General features: G+C 39.8%; 1 protein-coding gene across 3 annotated transcripts in view; it reads left to right on the top strand.

Annotated features, from left to right (window-relative positions):
• The first annotated feature begins 963 nt into the window (after positions 1-963).
• PAWR (pro-apoptotic WT1 regulator) overlaps positions 964-20,660 on the top strand; it is a 137,129-nt gene continuing 117,432 nt past the window's right edge. For all 3 annotated transcript variants that reach the window (XR_009617123.3, XM_060656884.3, XM_060656885.3), the window contains exon 1: positions 964-1,814. Coding sequence is in view for 2 of the 3 variants with exons in the window: in XM_060656884.3 (XP_060512867.1) it covers positions 1,290-1,814 (525 nt within the window). In the remaining variant the exon portion in view is untranslated. The remainder of the gene's footprint in view (positions 1,815-20,660) is intronic.

Raw genomic sequence — 20,660 nt, 5'->3', positions numbered from 1 at the left:
TACTGCTCTTCTGCCTGCCACCCTGGTACATCTGAAAAGCGGGCAGCGACCAGGAAAAGTGACGCGCGACTCTTTTCCCATCCTGGCTAGTCAGGCCTGAATCATCACAAGTTGACTGCATTTTCCCCCTCGGCCAGCAGCCTTCGAGATTTTCCCTCGAAGAATATGTCTTGTACTTAAAAGGAAGAGTGGTGGGAGACGGGGAGGCGGAGAAGAGGACCGGGGTGAAGGGCGTGGAGGGCCGTCCCGCCCGGAGTCGGAGCCGCCGCGGGGCCGCGAGCCCAGGAATGTGCGGTCGGACAGGCGGGCGCGGGGCGGGCTGCAGCGGCGGGCGGGACGAGGCGGCGCGCACCTGAGCGACGGGGGCGGGGCGTCGGCGGGCACGAACCGCCCCCCCCCACCCCGCCCCTCACTGCGCGCCGCGCCCCTCGCGCGCCGTCTCGGCCCTTTCCGCCCGCGCTTCGGCGCCGCTCGGCTCCCCTCCCGCCCCTCGCTCCCTCCCTCTTTCCCTCCCTCCTGGCCGGGGAGAGTCGCGAGCTCCGGCCGCGAGTTTGCCGCAGCTCCTTCCGCGCCGCCGCGTCGGCTCACCTGGGCGCCGACTCCCAGACCCGCGCCTCGTCCCCCCAAACTCCCCCCAGGTAAGGGGCTGCCCGCGCTCGACCCGCGCGCCCGTCCTCCCGAAGCGGCTGGACAACTGGTGTGTGTGCGCGTCCAGCCTCCTCTGCGAGCCGCCCAGGGGCTTCGCGCCTCGCCCAGGCTTGAAGGTGTTGGTGGCGGGGACCTTGGGCCGACGGTGGCCGCAGCGAGGGGCAGGAGAGGCGGCGAGCCGACAGGTGGCGGGGTCTGGCCCCGGTCCCCTTACCGCCGCAGGCGCAGACCCCGGTGGGGATGGGGCGGGCGGGCCGGGGGTGGGGACAGTCCCTTTCTCCTCCCCTCGAGGGGCGGCGATCGCCGGGCCCGCCGTGTAGGTGCGTCGGAGAAACTTTGCAGGGTGGGGACTCTGCAGCCACTTGCCGCCGGGGACTGGTCGCCGCGCTGTGCGGGGGCGGGGGGCTCCGAGACGGGTCGCGGGGGCAGCCCCTCAGGCCAGGCGAGGACCTTAACGCTTCCCTTTCCCGCCCCCTTTTGTGTTTCCCCTCAGACCCGCCGGCCGCTGGGGGAGCCGCGGCCGCCCCCGCGCCCGGGGGTCGTTCCCTCGCATCCTCCGGGCCGCGGGAGGGCAGAGGCAGCGGCGGCCGGAGCCGGGCCGGGCGGCCTGAGGTGAGAGCCCGGCCGGCCCCGCTGGGAATATGGCGACCGGTGGCTACCGGACCGGCGGCAGCGGCGGCAGCACCACCGACTTCCTGGAGGAGTGGAAGGCGAAGCGCGAGAAGATGCGCGCCAAGCAGAACCCCCCGGGCCCGGCCGCCCCGGGCGGGGGCAGCAGTGACGCGAGCGGGAAGCCCCCGGCGGGGGGTTTGGGCACCTCGGCCGCCGCCGCGGCCAACGAGCTCAACAACAACCTCCCGGGCGGCGCGGCCGCACCTGCCGCCCCCGGCTCCGGGGGCGTGAACTGCGCCGTGGGCCCCGCGGCGCTGCCCCGCTCCGCCCCCGGCCCCCGGCGGCCCGAGGACGAGCCGCCTCCCACCGCCGCGGCCGCGATCTCCGCCTCGGGGGCACCGCCGGCCCGGGGCGACGACGAGGAGCGGGACGGCGCCCAGGACAAGGGCAAGAGCTCGGGCCCCAGTGCCAGGAAGGGCAAGGGGCAGATCGAGAAGAGAAAGCTGCGCGAGAAGCGTCGCTCCACCGGCGTGGTCAACATCCCCGCGGCAGAGGTGAGCGGGCGGGGGGCCGCGGAGGGAGCTTCCCGGGGCCCCGGGGGCAGAGGTTCCCCACTCCAGCTCGTACTTTTATCCTTTCGCTGAGTTATGCAGGCCGAGGGTGATGGAGTTTTACTGTGAGCAAATGCTTCCTGGGAAGTTCCCCAAACGCAAAGTAGGACACGTGCTTTTCAGGCTTCCTGGCTGAGGTCTCCGATTCAGGATCCTTCTTTACATTGGTGGAAAGACTACTCGTGGTTCCAGGACTTGCCCGCTTAGGGTTGTTTGTTTCTGATTCATCAGTTAGAAAAATTGATTAATGGTGATGACGACATACGCTGTTTAGTTTCCCACGTGCCCCTCGGAAGTTATCAGATTGTTTATCTCTTTTCTCTTGACAGTGTTTAATACCACCTGTAAAGAAACGTGGCCTTAGCACTGTGCGAGACAGCTTTATCTTTCAGTGTATCCAAGATGAGTGTATCTGAATGAGTGTATGCACTGTTTCATATCTAAGCCAGCTTTTGGGAAGAGCGCTCCCCATCTCACACACACACACACACACACACACACACACACACACGCGCGCGCGCGCGCGCGCGCACAGTTTATTCTGAGTGGTATTTAGGACAATAGGAATGCTGTAACAACCCACAGTTCTTTTTGCTAAGACGATCTTTCCGTGTATTTAAGTATTTGGCTCTGCGTATTCTGGAAAACATTTGTGGTAGGGTTTTTGTTTTTGTTTTGTATTTTTGAGCAGTCTCAACATTCCTGCAGGCAGCAACGTCTTTCTATTAGAGTGAGTGGTGAAACATTTTTACTTAGTGTGTAACCGCACCTATCTCTACCCTCAAAAAATTTTTTTCTAAGCAAATTTTGGTTACTTGAATAGAAGTGCACGAGTTTTGGGAAGTGATTCCACAACCTTGTTTCACCCAAAGAAGTTGTATCATTTTCTCATTGGCTCATTAGGTTTTACTCTTAAAAAAAAATTTTTTTTTTTTTTTTTACTCGTGGCCTTGTAATGTATTCAACTTTGATACCTAGTTAATAATTAATAAGAATATGCTAACTTCAGTTGTGGTTCAAGTAAAAACATTCAGAGTAAGCTAGGGTATATGTCAAACATACCCAGCTTTTTAAGTGTTAATATGATTTCCATACCTGGAAAATCACAGTTTGTCTTTGAAGGGTATATTTTTATATGCATGTTTCAGCGAGATTTTATCAGCCAGCAAAACTGTCCTCTGTGGTTTGCTACTTGCACAAAAGATCTGTTATTCATTAAATTGCTTTAAAAGGAATTCATGAGAGTGGTAATCAAATTTCTAGGGTTTTTTTTTTTTTTTTTTTTTGGTTGTTGTTGTTGTTAAAAATATGAAGATTAAGGGGAAACTAAAGACAGGGCTCTGGAAAAGCTACATTCCTCAACTTTATTTTTAAAAGTAGCTGATGGTCCAAATAAAAGAATTAGTCATTTTCAGTCTTTTCCTCATTGTTCATCTGACAGGGGTCTTATTTTGGGAAATATCTTGGCAGATGTTAAACTTCATTTTTTGTCAGGCTGCTTGCACTAGAATTGTTACTTCTCCAGTACCTTTTTTGTTTTTGTTTTTAACAAGCATTATGTTTACCGGGGGAAATAAGTGTGGTGTATCATGCGAGATCCTAAGAAACATCCATTGTTAATGCTCCTGCTTTGGGTTAGGGAACATAGTGCTGAGAATGTAGATCACTCCCCACTACAATTGAGTCTAATACTCTGGAATGTTTTTCGTTTGGGTGTTGGCAACTCCTAAATTTAATCTTCCTTAAAAACAAACAACCCAGGGTACCATTTTTTTTTGTCTGTGGAATTTGAACCTTTTTTATTGAATAGAGAGTTGAGGACTGCTTTCTTTTTGTGGTAACTATGGCTCTATCTGTTGCTGTAGGACGCAACAAAACATGGTAATGTTTTAACGCAGTACCTAATTAGCAGGCATACTTCTTGAGTGCCTTCTCATATTTTCGTAAAAACAGCTTAAGTCGTTCAGATTATTTTAATAGTGGTAAATATATGACACAAAACTTTAAAGATGGGCCAGCTTTATATTCTTCAGGTTGTATTTTTAGAATTGTGTGCCATTCATTTCTCCTAGTAGTTTCAACATTGAGAATGTCAGTTGGTGTGGAGTTTCTTGTGTAATGTAGCACTATTGGTTTAAGAAGTCATATCATATTTTATAAAGTTTTCAGGTGTGTAAATATCAGAAAAGCAGAAAATTATTAATCTGTCAACATTCAGAAATAGACTTGTATTATATGTGATGTTGAGAAAGACTCTCTTATTTTCAGACAGTATTCTCAACCAAGTTTCTATTAGGAAAGTAGCATATAATTCATATGCAAAAGCCTATTTTTGTGGTTGATAAACATTAAGTTCCATCAGGAAGTATTTATTAAACATCTGTTTGACACATTCACTGTGACTTTCATTAACTTATCTTACTAATTACAGAATATTATAAAATTTGTTGTAAAGGCTACCTGACAACAGCTAAAGATATCACAAACAGCAACAAGATAATATTAGCAAGGATGCAGGTCTCAAACTAGATGTGATGGATGGGGATGGGAAGCTGGGTGGGATAGTACTTGTGATGACTGTAATAAAAAGTGCAAATATACAGATGCTTATTAGTGAGACAAACTTTAGTTGTTCTTGATTACTAAGTTAGAGATTAAAAAAATGTTTTTTTCCCTAAATTTTTACTTTGTCTACTTTTTGGGGGGAATAGCTCAAATTGGATAATTTGGCTGTTCTTGCCAGTAATTTTGGTATACGTTTATTAGATCAGTCAGATCTTTATTACATGTCTGTGTTCAGGCAGTATGGTAAGGGCTGTGGAAAAAAAACAAGAAGAGTAAGGCAGTGTATATTCTCAAGGAGCAGGGCTATAATCCTGGAAGAAGGATAAGGCATAATTATATGAAAAAACTTAAGTACTGAGTTAACAATTGAAAAGCCATCTTAACACAGCAAATTGTTTATTAGAAATATTTTATGTGTAGGGGTGCCTGGCTGGCTTAGTCAGTGGAGCATGTGACTCTTGATCTCAGGGCTGTGAGTTAGAGCCCCACATTGGGGTATGGACATCACTTAAAAATCTGAAAAAAAAAAGTTTTGTGTTTAGGGGGAAGAGGTGATTGGGGCTGAGAGAAGCTACTGGTGATGAGGCTTTTGGGCTGAGACTTACATTTCTGTACCTATATATTTATACACACGTGTATACATACGGTGTTTTAAATCTGAGTGTAGTGGTTCTTAATTGTGGAAGTGCATTAATATCATGTGAGGATCTTAAAAAAATGCTCCTCATGCAGAATACTTGCCCTCTCCCTCCCTGAGCCTCTTTTGATTTAATGGGTCTGGGATGGATCCCAGGCATCAATATTTTGATAAGCTTCTCATGTGATTCTACTGTGAGTCAGGGTTAAGAACTATTGGGCTGCAGTCTGGGGATACGGAAATCAATAGGACACAGGCCTTGCCCACAGGGCCTCTCAAGTAATATAGGGAACTGTGGTAAGTACAGTGTTTAATGCAGGCTGAGCATGGTACCTAACCTAAGGAAGACGGGGATAGTTGAGGAAGGGTTCCTAGGCAGTACCACCCCTGTTTTCAGAGTGCTTGTGAAGTTATTGCCACTGAATAGGTTTGCATGAGTGGGTTAATGGAGGTGGTTAATAAAATATTTCAATAGGTAAGGTCAAATGATACTGAAATTTTGATTTAAATACAAAGTTAACACGTATTGAAACTTACTATTTTCATAGTGGTTGGCTACAGTACTTTGTTGTTTTAATTAATGCTCACAGCAATCCCATGTGGTAGTTACAGTTTCTCTTTATATCCTCATTTCCAGAGGAGAAAATGGAGGCTTGAAGAGCTTAAATGACTCAGGATCACATGGAAAGTGAATGAGTGGTAGAGCAGTATTTTCAGTGTGTGTGTGTTTGTGTGCCTGTGTGTGCGCGCGTGCGCGTGCGTGTGTGCGTGCGTGCGTGTGTGCGCATCTTGGGAGAGCGAGATTTTTAAGAATTAATTTTTAATAAAATATTAAAAGAATTAATTTTTAAGAATTAGCCAATTTTGCAATATGTAGCTTGTTTTCCTATAACTTTTTATTTTTTCTATAATTTTTTATTAGAGGTTATCTTAAATAATTTAAACCTCTGAATGGAGAAAACAGTAAAAGGAACTGATTAGAAATTAAGGTCAAATATGTAGGCTCAGAGATTGCTTCTGACCGTCTATAGTTTACTTGGCAAAATTTTGAACACCAGGCTATCAGCACAATCTATTTTTGGCTAGAAGTCAGAAAATATGAATCTTTGTTTTTACATAAGTGATATGTTGTTTTTCTGTCAAGATGGAGTTAAAACACCTACTCCATAGTTTGAAGGAGCATTTAATATATAGAAAGCATTTTTAAGTGAGCACAATTTTAAGTCATAATTATTCAGCGTATTTGTTGAACATTATATGGGACAAGTTCGACTAAGTAAACCATGTGAATCCAGGTAGATTAAGAAATGCCTTTGGTATGCCCATTATATACCAGACTGTCTACCTTTCTATGTGATGAGTCAGAAGAGGAACTAATAGTGACTCAGGGTTGGAGAAAATTGGGCTTGTGAATAGGGTAGATCTAGCATAAACACCAAGGCTACTTAGTAAGATACTAAGCCCAGTTTTCCTAAATGTGTGAACTCATTGGTAAGATAAATTGAAAATGGAATATTATCAGGATTTATAATGAGTTGTGTAAGCTGAGAGGTCTTTTTCCATAAAAATAATTATGTAACTAAGTAGATGACATTTATGGTGTGCTTACTAAGTGCTAGGCACTGTTCTGAGCACTGTACATGTGTTGGTGCATTTAATTCTCACTACAGCCCTTTGGGAAAATGGGGCAGAGAGAGTAAGTTACTTACTTGCCTGAAGTTACCTACACGGTAAGAAGCAGAGTAGAGATAGTCTGCTTTTAAAGCCTTGTGCTTAATAACTGTTCTATATTTCAGTGTATTATATACTATATACCTAGTTTAAGAAAGACAAAGATTATTTTAGGAGTAAAATGTAAAATTAGTCATTTATATTACTAATAAAATTTGAGAATAGCCCTATAATGAAAGGCAGATAAGGTGGGACTTTATTGGGAAAAATTGGCAACAAATAAACAGGAACAGTGGCATCAGAATTCTTATTTAAAATCGCTATCAAGTTGGTGGCTTTATTTATGTTCTTTATTATTTCTACATTGGTTTTTACCACCTGTGATATAGGCCAGAAAATAATTATGCTATTTAATAGTAATACTAATACATGTCTTAGAAGTTTGAAATGATTGGCAAATATAGGAGTTTGAAATCTTCTGAGTGCTTTTTTTCTTTTTAAAAAGTAAGATAAAATTCATATACCATAGAATTAATCCTTTAAGATATTCAGTTCAGTGGATTTTTGGTATATTCACAAAATTGTGCTCTGAGTGCTTTTATATTTTCATCTTAATTTTTCATTATGTATTTAGAACCCATGGAACCTAAGTTTTATCTTCCCACCGTATAAAATGCAGCAGAGTCAAATAATTCAGTGTCAGCTTTTCCTGCATTTCACAGAGAACATGAAATAATTGTAGCATTTTCTCAGTTTTTTGTTTTTTTGTTGTTGTTAAAAGCCTGGATATTATTTAAATTTATTTTATTAAATTTTTTTATTGTTTATTTATTTATTTTGGGAGAGAGAGCATGAGCAGGGGAGAGGCAGAGAGAGAGCATGAGCAGGGGAGAGGCAGAGAGAGAGGGAGAGAGAGAATCCCAAGCAGACTCAACTTTGTCAGTGCAGAGCTCCACATGGAGTTTGAAGTCACAAACTGTGAGATCATGACCTGATCTGAAACCAGGAGCTAGACACTTAACTGACTGAGCCACCCAGGCACCCCGTATTTTTTTTATTTTTTTATTTTAGAGAGAGAGAGAGTGAGTGGGGGAGAGGGGCAGAGGAAGAGATTGAGAATCTTTTTTTTTTAATTAAAAAAATTTTTTTTAATGTTTATTTTTATTTTTGAGAGAGAGACAGAGTGAGAACCAGGGAGGGGCAGAGAGAGAGAGAGGGAGAGAGAGGGAGAGAGAGACACAGAATCCTAAGTAACAGGCTCCAGGCTCCCAGCTGTCAGCACAGATCCCCATGAGGGGCTCAAACCCATGAACTGTGAGATCATGATGTGAGCTGAAATTGGACCCTTAACCGACTGAGGCACCCAGGTGTCCAGAGAGAGAATCTTAAGCAGGCTCCATGCTTAGCATGGAGCCTGACATGGGGCTCGATCCCACTACCCTGGGATCATGACATGAGCTGAAATTAAGAGTCACATGCTTAACCAATTGAGCCACCCAGGCACCTTGGTTTTATGTTTCTTAAAACTTAGACACCTACTACCACTTGTTTGTGGTATAGGAGTTTAGTATAAGAGGTATTTAACTTAACTGAATGTAAAATTTCTAATTTATTTAAAATTTTACATGTCTTTCATGGAGATCTGCAAAGCTCTACTATCTAAACATTTGGGAACTTTGATTCAAAGTAAAAATGGAGTATTAAACCACCTAAAACCTTAGTCATGTTACTTAAATCAGTGTCTTAAAAGATGTGGCTGGGGGGGCGTTATGGGGATGGGGACAACCTGTACCAGTATCACCTGCATTGTTTATTTAAAATGCAGATTTCTGGGATCCACTTTAGTCTGGGAACAGGGAGGGGTTACCTGAGACTGCAGACTTTTAAAATTTTCTTGAGTCTTGTAATTCTGAAGTTTGAGTGTACTTAATGTCCTGTACTGGTTTACTGATCTGTCAAATGAAATTGATACTGATTATCTAACAGGATTGTTACATGAATCAAAATAGTGTTAAAAATGTTCTTAAAATGATAAATTACAGCTACTGTGTAGGTTATAGTGATAACTAATTGTTGATGTCTAATGGAAATTTCTTATTGGGATGTTGAAAATTCATTTTTTTCCTGTTAATTAAAAACTTCATAGACATTTTAACAGAGACAGCTTGAGCTACTTGGAAATTCAAAGCACCCTAAACATTTAGGTAATATCATATAGTTAGTGCAAAATGTTGTGTTTGCCTTGCTTCTTGTCCTGATTTTGTTAGAAGCCTAGACAACAGGAAAAAAAAAAAAAAAAGAAAAACCTCTAACACTTAATATATAATTTAAACTTCACTTTCATTCATCTTTCTTTCTTTTTTTTTTTTTTTAATGTATATTTGTTAGAGAGAGAGAGAGTGCATGAGCAGAGGAGGGGCAGAGAGAGGGTGACACAGAATCAGAAGCAGGCTCTAGGCTCTGAGCTGTCAGCACAGAGCCCGACATGGGGTTTGAAGCCAGGAACTGTGAGTTCATGACCTTAGCCAAAGTCAGACGCTTAACTGACTGAGCCACCCAGGCACCCCTCATTTTTCATTTTTACATATATTTAAGAGAAAGTGTATAATTATGTTTTTAAATGTATTTAATAATTAGTTAACACTCTTAAAACAGATTTTTTTCTATCTTATCAAAATATTCCCAAGTGTATGACTTTTTCTCTTTTGTTTACTACTCTCACATATTAAATCCATAGGCATTCTTAGCTAGCTAATTGATTCTTAAAGTATTTGGTTATTGCTGAGGGAGCTTTCAGTTTAAATCTCAGGCATTTGTGTTCATAGCCATACACCTACTGGTATAGAGTCAAACCTTAGCCATCTATCATGCTCTCCTTGAGTTACTTAAAAATATACTAGGCACCATGTCTGAATGATATTGTAAGAATATTTAATTTCTTAAAGTAACAAAATTGTATACCTCAAAGGTAGAAACTGCTCCAAGTTCAAAACCTCGCATATGAAAATTGGATAATAAACGTTTATTCTGTGATCATCTTTTTTTAAATAGTTTTTTTTTTAAAGTTTGTTTATCTAATTAGAGAGAGAGCACAGCAGCAGAAGGGCAGAGAGAGAGAGAGAGGTTGAGAGAGAGAATCCCAAGCAAGCTCTGTGCTGTCAGCTCAGAGCCACACACAGGGCTCAATCCCGGGAACCATGAGATCATGACCTGAGCTGAAACCAAGAGTCAGACACGTCACCGACTGAGCCACCCAGGTGCCCCTGTGTTTCACGTTCTTGACAAGACTTCTTGACATCCTATAGTGCAAGCAAGCAAAAGTTGATCCACACCAAACTTATATAATCTTTAATTTTTCCTTCTGTTAAAACTAATGTGTTTTTCCTTGTGGAAATACAAGAAAAGGTAGAGAAACATCACCTGTTATCTTATTCTTATTTCTGATTTTTTTTCTGTATCTACATAAAAATTGGAATCACATCATATAGATTTGTGTATTTAGTATTTAATCATGAGTATTTTTATGGTGTTACTCTTCGAAAATAAGTATGGATTTTTAAATGATTAGTTTCCAGTATATAATATAGGGATTATTATTATTATTTTTTGTATTGTGGTAAAATGATACAAATATAAAATCTTAACCATTTTTAAGTGTACATTCATTGGTATTAAATACATTCATATTATTGTGCAACCATCATCACTATCCATTCCATAACTCTTTCCGTGTTGTAAAACTGAAACTCTATACCTGTTAAACAGTAACTCCCCATTCAACCCTCCCCCATCCCTTGGCAACTACCATTATACTTTCTGTCTTTAGGGATGGATATGTTTGTGTTACTTGATATTAAAATACTTAGGCATCACTTCATTGGTAAAGGACTCTACTACTACTTCTCCCTATTATGTACCTGCTGATTGGCAGATAAGTAAGTTGTCTTAAGATAAACAGCAATATAGTTTTTTCTTTTCATGTATTCTGTTTCCTGAAACATTCTTCAAGACAAGAGTTTGGGTCTTTCAAAGTGTCTCATAGGTACTAGGACCTTCAGATAATTGTGAGGGAAGCCCATTTTTCTTTCTTTTTTTTTTTTTTAATCTTCTCTATAGTCTTTGATTTCATTGGGAAATTGGTGATTAGAGCTGCAGTAATTATAAGTGTAAGTTATAGCTCAACATAAAAGTTCCTAAAACTCATCATATATGCAAAATCACACAAAACTACAGGACATAAAGAAAAATGGAGTGTAGGGGCATAACACTCAAAATGTTTTCAGTCACATGTAAAAAGATACAAACTTAATGAAGACTAACAGCACAATTTTACACATGTTAAATGATTAAGAAATACATAAATGCTACATTGATTATGACACTTGACCTCAAAACAGACCTGAGTTTGCTTATAGAAGTGGGTGTTAAAAGGGTGGCAATTTGTGAAGTGTTGGAGGAAGGGTTATCTGAAATTGGACTGAAACTGTAACACCACATGTGGATGGGTATGGCTTGTAACACAAGGAGTGAACTGGCAGATGTTTGAGATGTGTGCATTCTGTGTGTTTCTGGGACACTGTGTTTGTTGCATTATCTGTGGTTAGTGTTTCTTTCAGTTGGGCATAATGCAAATGCAAAATTAGTATTATGCTCAACTTCCTAATGTATCAGTTGCATTGGAACAAATCCAGTTTTCTTAACAAATATTTTAGTGTATATGTATATACCCACATGGATACATCTATCTGTATGTTTATGTGCACATCCACATTCATCTGTCCAAAATATGTGAAATGGTGGCTTGATAAGATCAAGTAATGAGATGGAAAAGGACTAGGGAGCAGATGTCACTAGAGATGAGAATACTTTCTTAAGAGTGTATTAATACTAAAAAATATACTGATTGCTAGGGCAATGGTAGCAGAAAAGGAAAGGAATAGATGGATTGAGAGGTATTTCACTGATACTAGAAAATTACATAACAATGCTTTGAGCTGGAAAATTTATCCTCAGCCTTCTTCCCTTTAGCTGAGTATAGCACACACCTACCCTCTGTCCTCCAGAGCTAACTGTACCCTGCTTACTGTGTAAATCTTGCCTATTTTTTTTCTTTCTTTCTTAAATACTTGTCCTCTCCCTCTTGGTTCATCTTGCCATGAAGAAATGTTCTCTTAATTCTGGTTTACCTTCCACTTAACTTTTCTTAATTGCTCAATTTAAAGGCCTTGTTTTCATGTGCTCACCCCCATTACCTTGCTCATTTCCTGCTACCTAATTGAAACTGATCTCTTCAAGGTTGCTTGTGACTTCCTAATGGCCAAATGAGATAGCTGCTGCTTTTTTTTTTTTTTTAATTTTTAAAAATGTTTGATTATTTTTTGAGAGAGTGCAAGTCAGGGAGGTGCAGAGAGAAGGGGACAGAGTATCAGATGTGGGCTTTGTGCTGACAGCAACAAGCCCAATGTGGGGTTCAAACTCACCTCAAGATCACGACCTGAGCTGAACTCTTGATGCTCAACTAACTGAGCCACCTACGTGCCCCTGGCTTTTCTACTTTCAACCTGTTTGATTCCTCTGTAATATTTGCCCCTGTCATTCCTCTCCCTTTGATACTACAGCAGTTTTGTTAGATTCTCGTTTACTTGGTTTACTCAGAAACATTTGAGTGCCTGCTTTGTGCCCCAGCTTCAGTACTGGATGATACAAAGATGAATTACATACTCCCCAGTCTTTAATGAACTTTCAGTCTTCTCTCAGAGAAAAAGATAATTTCTTCGCTCAGGCTGCTATAACAGAATACCATAGACTGGGTGGCCTATAAACATCAGAAAGGTATTTTTCACGGTTCTTGAGGTTGAGAAGTCCAGGGCATCAGCAGAATTGATGTCTGGTGAGAGAGCCTGCTTCCTGGTTTACTCTGTCCTCGCATGGTGGAGGGGGTGAGAGAGATATCTGGGATCTCTTTTATCAGGGTACTAATCCCATTTGTGAGGGCCCCATCCTCATGACCTGACTCTACTTTCTAAAGCTGTCACATTGGGGATTAGGATCTCAACATAAGAATTTTGGGGAGACACAAATATTCAGTTCATAACAGATAAATAGAATTTGGTATAATAAGAACTATGATGGATAAAAGAGCAACGTACTGAACTAGCTCATAAAAGGGAGCCATCAATTACATGAGGGAGTCAAGGAAGGCTTTATATAGGATAAAGCAGTATTAAACCCTATGACTAGACTGGTATGAAGGATTTCCCAAGGGGGGAGGGAAAACATGGTAACATTCTAGGTAAAGAGAATGGCATGTGTGAGGGCACAAAGCCAGGAAATAATAGCATTATATTATATATATATATATATACCTCCTGTATGCTTAGCACTGAGTGGGAAGGTTTCCTTGCATTCTTTTTTTTTATACCTATTTTTTATTTTGGGGGGAGCACAGGTGGGGGAGGGGCAGAGAGAGAGGGACAGAGGATCTGAAGCAGGCTCTGACAAGCTGACAGAGGCGAGCCTGATGTGGGGCTCTAACTCATGAACCATGAGATCATGATCTGAGCTGAAGTTGGACGCTTGATCAGCTGAGCCACCCAGGTGCCCCTTCCTTGCATTATTTCTAATCTTCACATTAACTCACAAGGTAGATTTTAAAAATATATTTCTCGGGGCGCCTGGGTGGCTCAGTCGGTTAAGTGTCCTACTTCGGCTCAGGTCATGATCTCACAGTCTGTGGGTTTGAGCCCCGCATCGGGCTCTGTGCTGACAGCTCAGAGCCTGGAGCCTGCTTCCGATTCTGTGTCTCCGTTTCTCTCTGCCCCTCCCCTGCTCATGCTCTGTCTCTCTCTGTCGCAAAAATAAATAAAAACATTAAAAAAATTAAAAAAAAAATATATTTCTCATTTTACAAGATGCCTCAAAGAAGTTGTGACTTGCCCAAAGGCCATACTGACAGAACTTGGATTTGACTCCAGATTTGTTTGGGTGCCAATGCACACACATTGGTTATCATTGTTGGAAAGAGGGAGGGATATGTTCTAACAGAGGAAACTTTGATGTGCAGAGAATTCATGGTGGAGAGAGAATGGAGAACAGCTGAAGAAGAATGATACGGACCAATTGGGATGGATTTAAATGCCATGCCAAGGAATTCAGACTTTATTCTGCTGTTCTCTGTTAGTATTGTTGGCTAGGTATTTCCTTCCTCTGTCCATACATGTATACAATAACTCTGACACCTTCTGGAATGAAAAACTTTTGCCTGTCTAGCTTGAAGTCATTAGGAGGATTTTCTTGTTTGAAGGTAGGGATCCAAGGATAGTAAACAATACAAAGTCCTTTAAAAATTATGTGCATATAATAGAATAAATAAATTCAAGTTTCCATGTGGGTTGAAAAGAGATGAGAGGATAGCCTTTAAACAAAGTTGTACCCAAGTAATATTCTTTATTACGAAAATAATTCTGTACTGTAGATTTGGGAATGACTTTTTTAGAGGAGCAGGATGGAGTGGAGTTGGGGGCTCTGATGATACTAAATGGCCAGATTCTGTACTGTTACCATGGAGAAGTTTATAGTTTAATATTGTCCCTGGGTTTAGACTTTGCCCTGTACTGCAATATAGATGCTTGGAATACAGGTGCTAAAGGGTGAGCAATGCCTTTGAAACTTTTCTCACGTATTATTTGTTCAGCTTCCACAGATTTTCCCCTTCCCCTTTATCCCTTCTCTCTGTTATCTTAGAGGAAACCAAGTGCTTCTCTAAACTATGTTTTAGGAATAGTGTTTCTTTATTTTTGATGATATAAATGTAATGCCCACTTATTTTGTAGAAAATTAAAAATAAAATAGCAAAAACAGGACTGTGCAAAGATTAGCTATAGATTATATCAATTTGACATGGTTTTCCATTTTTGTTTTTAAGCAATAGAATTATATTCTATGTACATTTTTATAAACTTAAATATGACTCTATCATGCATGTTATTTCCTTTTAAACTTTTTGAAAGAGATAAAAAAATTAAACAGCTTTTTGAAAGAGATGTTAATTGCTACATATATTTTATTTCATAAACATAATTCCCACTGTCCAGTGGTAACTGTTACTTTATAGTTTTGGTATGCAATTCTTGAGTATATATTTAGCCATACACACAAAAAAACATGTATCCAGAAATTTAATCATTCTACAAATACTGTTAAACCTTTTTGTTTTCAGTATCTTGTGAACATGTTAGTACGCCAGTAGATATATAGCTGTGTTGTTATTCTTTTTAAAAAAAAGTTTATATTTTTTAGTAATCTCTACACCTAATATGGGAATTGAACTTGTGACCCTGAGACCAGGAGTCACACGTCCTCTGTGAGCCAACCAGGTGCCCTATTGTGTTGTTACTCTTTTTTTTTTTAATTTTTTTTTAATGTTTATTTATTTTTGAGACAGAGAGAGACAGAGCATGAATGGGGGAGGGTCAGAGAGAGAGAGGGAGACACAGAATCTGAAGCAGGCTCCAGGCTCTGAGCTGTCAGCACAGAGCCTGACGTGGGGCTCGAACTCACGGACCGTGAGATCATGACCTGAGCCGAAGTCGGACGCTTAACCGCTTAACCGACTGAGCCACCCAGGCACCCCTGTGTTGTTATTCTTAATGGCAGAAGAATATTTCACAATTTGGTTTTTTATTAAGTTTATTTATTTATTTATTTTCCAGAGAGAGCATGTGAGCGGGGAAGGGGCAGAGAGAGAGAGAGAATACCAGGCTGGCTCTGCACTGTCAGCCTAAAGTCCAATGCAGGGCTTGATCCCATGAATGATGAGATCATGACCTGATCCAAAATCAAGAGTTAGAAGCTCAACCTACTGAACCACCCAGGTGCTTCATGATTTGGGTGTTCTGATACAGCTATAATACATTTACTACAGTCTTAGTACATATTACATGTTAGACACTGAAGTAGGCCTTTGGGGCATTTGAATGGTTACATCTGTTCTGTTTGGAGCACTCTTAGGATTTAGATGAACTCTAGTTCATCGTTTTGTCCTTGAGCAATTTATAATCTGATTTGGAGAAATAAGATTGTGTAAGATAACTTTGAACCATTAAAAAAGAAATGTATAATAAAGTGTTAAATGTTATGCCCCGCTGTTAGTAGAGAGAAGTGATAGATCCCTAGAAGACTGAATGGTCTGGGAAGTTTTGTGAAGGGAGTGTAAGATTTGAGCTGATCTTGAAGGACTGTAAGAAACGGACAGATGAAGAGGAGAGTCATGTTTCAGACTAAGAGAGCAGGATGGGTAGAGGTACAATGGTGAGAGTTAGCAAGCTGATTGGAATAAAGGGTTATATTAGGAAGTAATAATAGAGAAATTAGGAAGCAGAATTTTGAAGGGTCTTAAAAACGGGGCTGAAAATTTTAGGCTTGATATGTTAGCCTATAGGAGAACCACCAGGAGGATGTGTTCATATTTGTGACACCAGGATTTTAACAAGATCAGCTAGCTACTGGGCACTGATGTATAGAATAGGTCACAGGGGAGAACATGGTAAGGGAATGAGTTGGGAGGTTGTCCACCACCAGCTGGGGTGACATTGTATACGAAACCATTAGAACAGTATGGTAGAATATAGTTCATTAATGTGCTATATGTCTTGTTTAATTTACTGTTACTGTCCTCAGTTGGAATGCTTAGGGGAGGTTATTACCAGTTACATGATAATTTCAATGACAATAACTAAACCAGAAATCACTTACGCTGCAAACTGGTTTTTAGAATATCTTACTATTTTGATTGTAGGTAAGGAAAAGAGCATTTGCCTTGCAGGATAAGCAAGCCATGTTAACAAATAGATAACATTTGCATGCTCACTGGACCTGACACTATTCTAAGTCTTTTATGGGTATTAACTTGGTAAATTTTTAGAAAAACTCCAGGGCGGTCAGTGCTATTCCTGTGTTGGATGGGGAAAGTGGAAGTACAGAGATAATAAGCCATACTGAATTTCTCATTTGAAGAATTAGTTGCCAACTTTGCCTCTGGATTTTTTTTTTCCTGGGCTTCCAAGTTTATAGTAGGGTTGGTGTCACTTTTTAGTACTAGCCTGAGTACAGTTGACATCCTTATATTTAACTTAACTTTCAGGTTTTTAATTTAAATATTTTGTTTTAAGAGTTTTTTTTCTCTTTCCCGCTTATTTTGAGATAAAAGGTACATGCAAGAGTCAGAGGCATAGCAAAAGGTTTGGAAATATATGCATGCACTGGTTAACAGTGATTATCTCTGGATGGTAGAATTAAGGAGATTTTGTTGTTGGAATATTCTTTGTGTAGTCTTTCTTGTTGAGATTTTCTCCATGACCTAATGCATAGGAAGTTTCTGTAGATGTCCCAGGAGTATTTGAAAAGATGGTGTATTTTCTGGGTATAGAATTCTAAATTTTCTATTTAGCCGATCTCCCAAATTGTGTTTCAAATCATTTAACCTTACTTATTTCTGGTTTGTTTGATATGTTGTTTTCTTAGAAGATATACTGATGTTTACTGCTGTTGGCTTGTCAATTTCTCCTTGAACTTTGACAGAATTACATCTTAATTAATTATGTTAATTAGAAGGCTCATAATTGAAAGTATATACTAGAAAATCTGAATTTTCAAACACTCTGTAGAGGGATACCACCACAATTGGTGGTTTGGTTTGATATTACTTTCAAAGTTCTACTCTAGATCATCTGAACAACTCACATTAGTTGCTAGTAACATGTTGGACCAGTTTTACGTTTATAGAGAAATTTGAGTGGAAAGTAGAGAATTCCCATTTCTCTCTCAGTCCCCAGTTTCCCTGTTAATATCTTGCATTGGTGTGGTACATTTGTTACAACTGATGAACCAGTGTTAACTAAAATTCATAGTTGACATTAGAGTTCACTCTTTGTACAGTTTTTTTGGGGGGTTTTGTTGAATGCATAATGTCATGTATCTACCATTAGAGTATCATGGGGAATATTTTCACTGTCCTAAAAATCCTCTGTGCTGCACCTGTTCATATTTCCTTCCTTCCCCTGGCAACTACTGATGTTTTTACTGTCTCTGTAGTATTGCCTTTTCCAAAATGTCATATAGTTGGAATGCTACAATATAAAGCCTTTTTACACTAGCTACTTTCATTTAATCAACATGCATTTAGGATTCTAACATTTCATTTTTTGATCACATAATAATTATGTTACTTAACCTAATCATCTGAGTTCCCAGATGACCAGGGGTGATTTTTAAAAAAGTTATCATCTACCGTCAAGTGACAAACATTTGTTACTATTAAGAAGTTATAACACAAATGAGGTGATGAATAAATGTTTATCAAATGAACCGTTTTTCAGAAGTATGTGCCAAAGCTCTAATGGAAATTCCAAAAGAAAAGCACCAAAAAATACTTCGGTTACTGATGGTATTTTTGCAAAATGGGTACAACTTCATAAGGTGTATGTAAAGCTTTGAGAAGATACTGTTGCTTATTTGATGATATCCATTAGAACATGTTTGTGTTAAAATATTAATCATATCACTTTTTTGTCCACGTTTGTGGTTTTTTATGTGGGTTTCCACTATCTGATCAAGTGTTTTCACAAAGAATCAAATCTATCTTTGAGTTTCCAAAGATCCTTAGAAAGGGATGCTCATTTTTTATTGATTCAATGAGATGTCATAGAGTAAACATTAAGTGCTTTCTTTCTGCCTGGCTTCATTGTTTTTAAAATTTTTTTTTAATGTTTTTATTTTTGAAGGAGAGAGAGACAGAGCATGAGCAGGGGAGGAGCAGAGAGAGAGGGAGACATAGAATTTGAAGCAGGCTCCAGGCTCTAAGCTGTCAGCACAGAGCCTGACGTGGGGCTCGAACTCACAAACTGTGAGATCATGACCTGAGCCGAGGTCGACGCTTAACCGACTGAACCACCCAGGCGCCCCGGCTTCATTTCTAGATGGCAATAGATTTGAATTCAGAGAAGCCACTTCCACCTTCTGGACACAGAACCTAGGTCCTATGTTTCTAGCATATTGATTGCAACCTTTTCTCTGTCAATGAAGTCTGTCCACATCATTCTTTCAGAGAAGGGATTCAATTTTGAGATGGGTGAAATATTTTAGATGGTACATTAATTAGAGAAAAGAGACTTCATTTACATTTCTCAGCACTTCATTTTGCTGAATTCAAGTTTAAAAGAGCAAACACAAAACAACTTGAGGCTATAGCTGGTTCTGACATGACTATTTGAATGTAATGTTTTCTTTTTCAACTTAGTTTTCCTTAAGAGTTTACTTATCTTAGTATCATCAACACTTAGCTCATTGCTTGCTGTGTACAATTAAGAATGTTATTAAGAATGTGGTACATGTCTTGATAAGTGATTTCATATATAAACTGCTTTCTCCTAGATTCTACTCTAACATCACAAAATCTTGAGATAGACTTAAAATTTGGAGTTCAATTTATGATAGCCATTTTTTATTGTGAACTGTAGTTTTTAATATTGTTATTCATTCCAAAGAATATTTGAACATAAATGCTAGAAAATAACTGCCAAAAATTTTGTTTAGGTATAAGAGTCAGTCCTAAGTAATTGATGTTATCTTGATGTTTTGTAAATTGCTTCCTTTACAACATTTGCATCTCAGGAAACTCCCATCTTTTAAAATGTAAAATGGAATTTTTCAGAATGAAATTGAATAAGCTATTTTTTAAACAAAACTTAATTTTGTTTGTTTACTTATTTCTTTATTTTAAGTACACTCTACATCCAATGCAGGCCTTGAACTTACGATCCAGAAATCAAGAGTGTATGCTCTATGGACTGAGCCAGCGAGGTGCTCCTGAATAAGCTATTTTTGGTATTTTGAAACCCATTGATTTTTCTATGAAGAATTTTCACTCTTACTAATTGGAATTTTTTTGTTCAAGAAAAAAAATTTGTAACAGTATCACATTAAGATGGACTTTTTTGTTAAAGTTTGTTTATTTATTTTGAGAGAGAGAGAGACAGAGAGACAGAGAACTGGAGAGAGAGAATCCCAAGCAGGCTCCACAATATCAGTGTGGAGCCCGATGTAGGGCTCAAACCCATGAACAATGAAATTATGACCTGAGCCAAAGTCTAGAGTCTGGCAATTAACTGACTGAGCCACCCAGGCACCCCCCATAAGATAGGCATTTTAACTTAAAATTAAATACCCATTTAATTGTATTTTGGTTTTAGTTTTACAGCAAAATTGAATAGAAGATAAAGAGATACCCAGTATATCTACTTTCTCGACACATGCATAGGCTCCCCCATATTCAGCATCCTCTGCCAGATAGGTATATTTGTTACAATTGATGGACCTGCACTGACACATCGATATTACCCCAAGTCTGTATTTTACATTATGGTTCATTCTTGGTGTTGTACTTTCTAAGATTTGGACAAATGTGTAATGATATGTATCCATTGTTATAGTATCATACAGAGTAGTTTTACTGTCTTAAGAGTCATCTGTGCCCCATCTATTCAGACCCTTTCCCCCAACACTTGGCAGTCATTAATCTTTTTACTATCCATAGCTTTATCTTTACCAAAATGTCATATAATAGGAATCATACAGCATATAGTCTTTTCACACTGGCTTCTTTCACTTTTAATATGCATTTAAGCTTCCTCCATATCTTTTCAGAGCTCTTTTTAGTTTTGAATAATACTCCATTGTCTGGATGTAACACACTCTACCCATTCACTTACTAAAGAGTATCGTGGTTGCTTCCAAGTTGTGGCAATTATAAATAAAGCTGCTGTAAATACTCATGTACAGGTTTTTGTGTGGGCATAATTTTTAGTTTCTTTTTTTTAATTAATTTTTAAAATGTTTTTTTATTATTTTTTGAGAGGGAG

The sequence above is a fragment of the Panthera onca genome, chromosome B4 (assembly GCF_046562875.1).
Source record: "Panthera onca isolate mPanOnc1 chromosome B4, mPanOnc1 haplotype 2, whole genome shotgun sequence".
Lineage (NCBI taxonomy): Eukaryota > Metazoa > Chordata > Mammalia > Carnivora > Felidae > Panthera > Panthera onca.
This window is presented reverse-complemented; position numbering and strand designations above follow the sequence as displayed.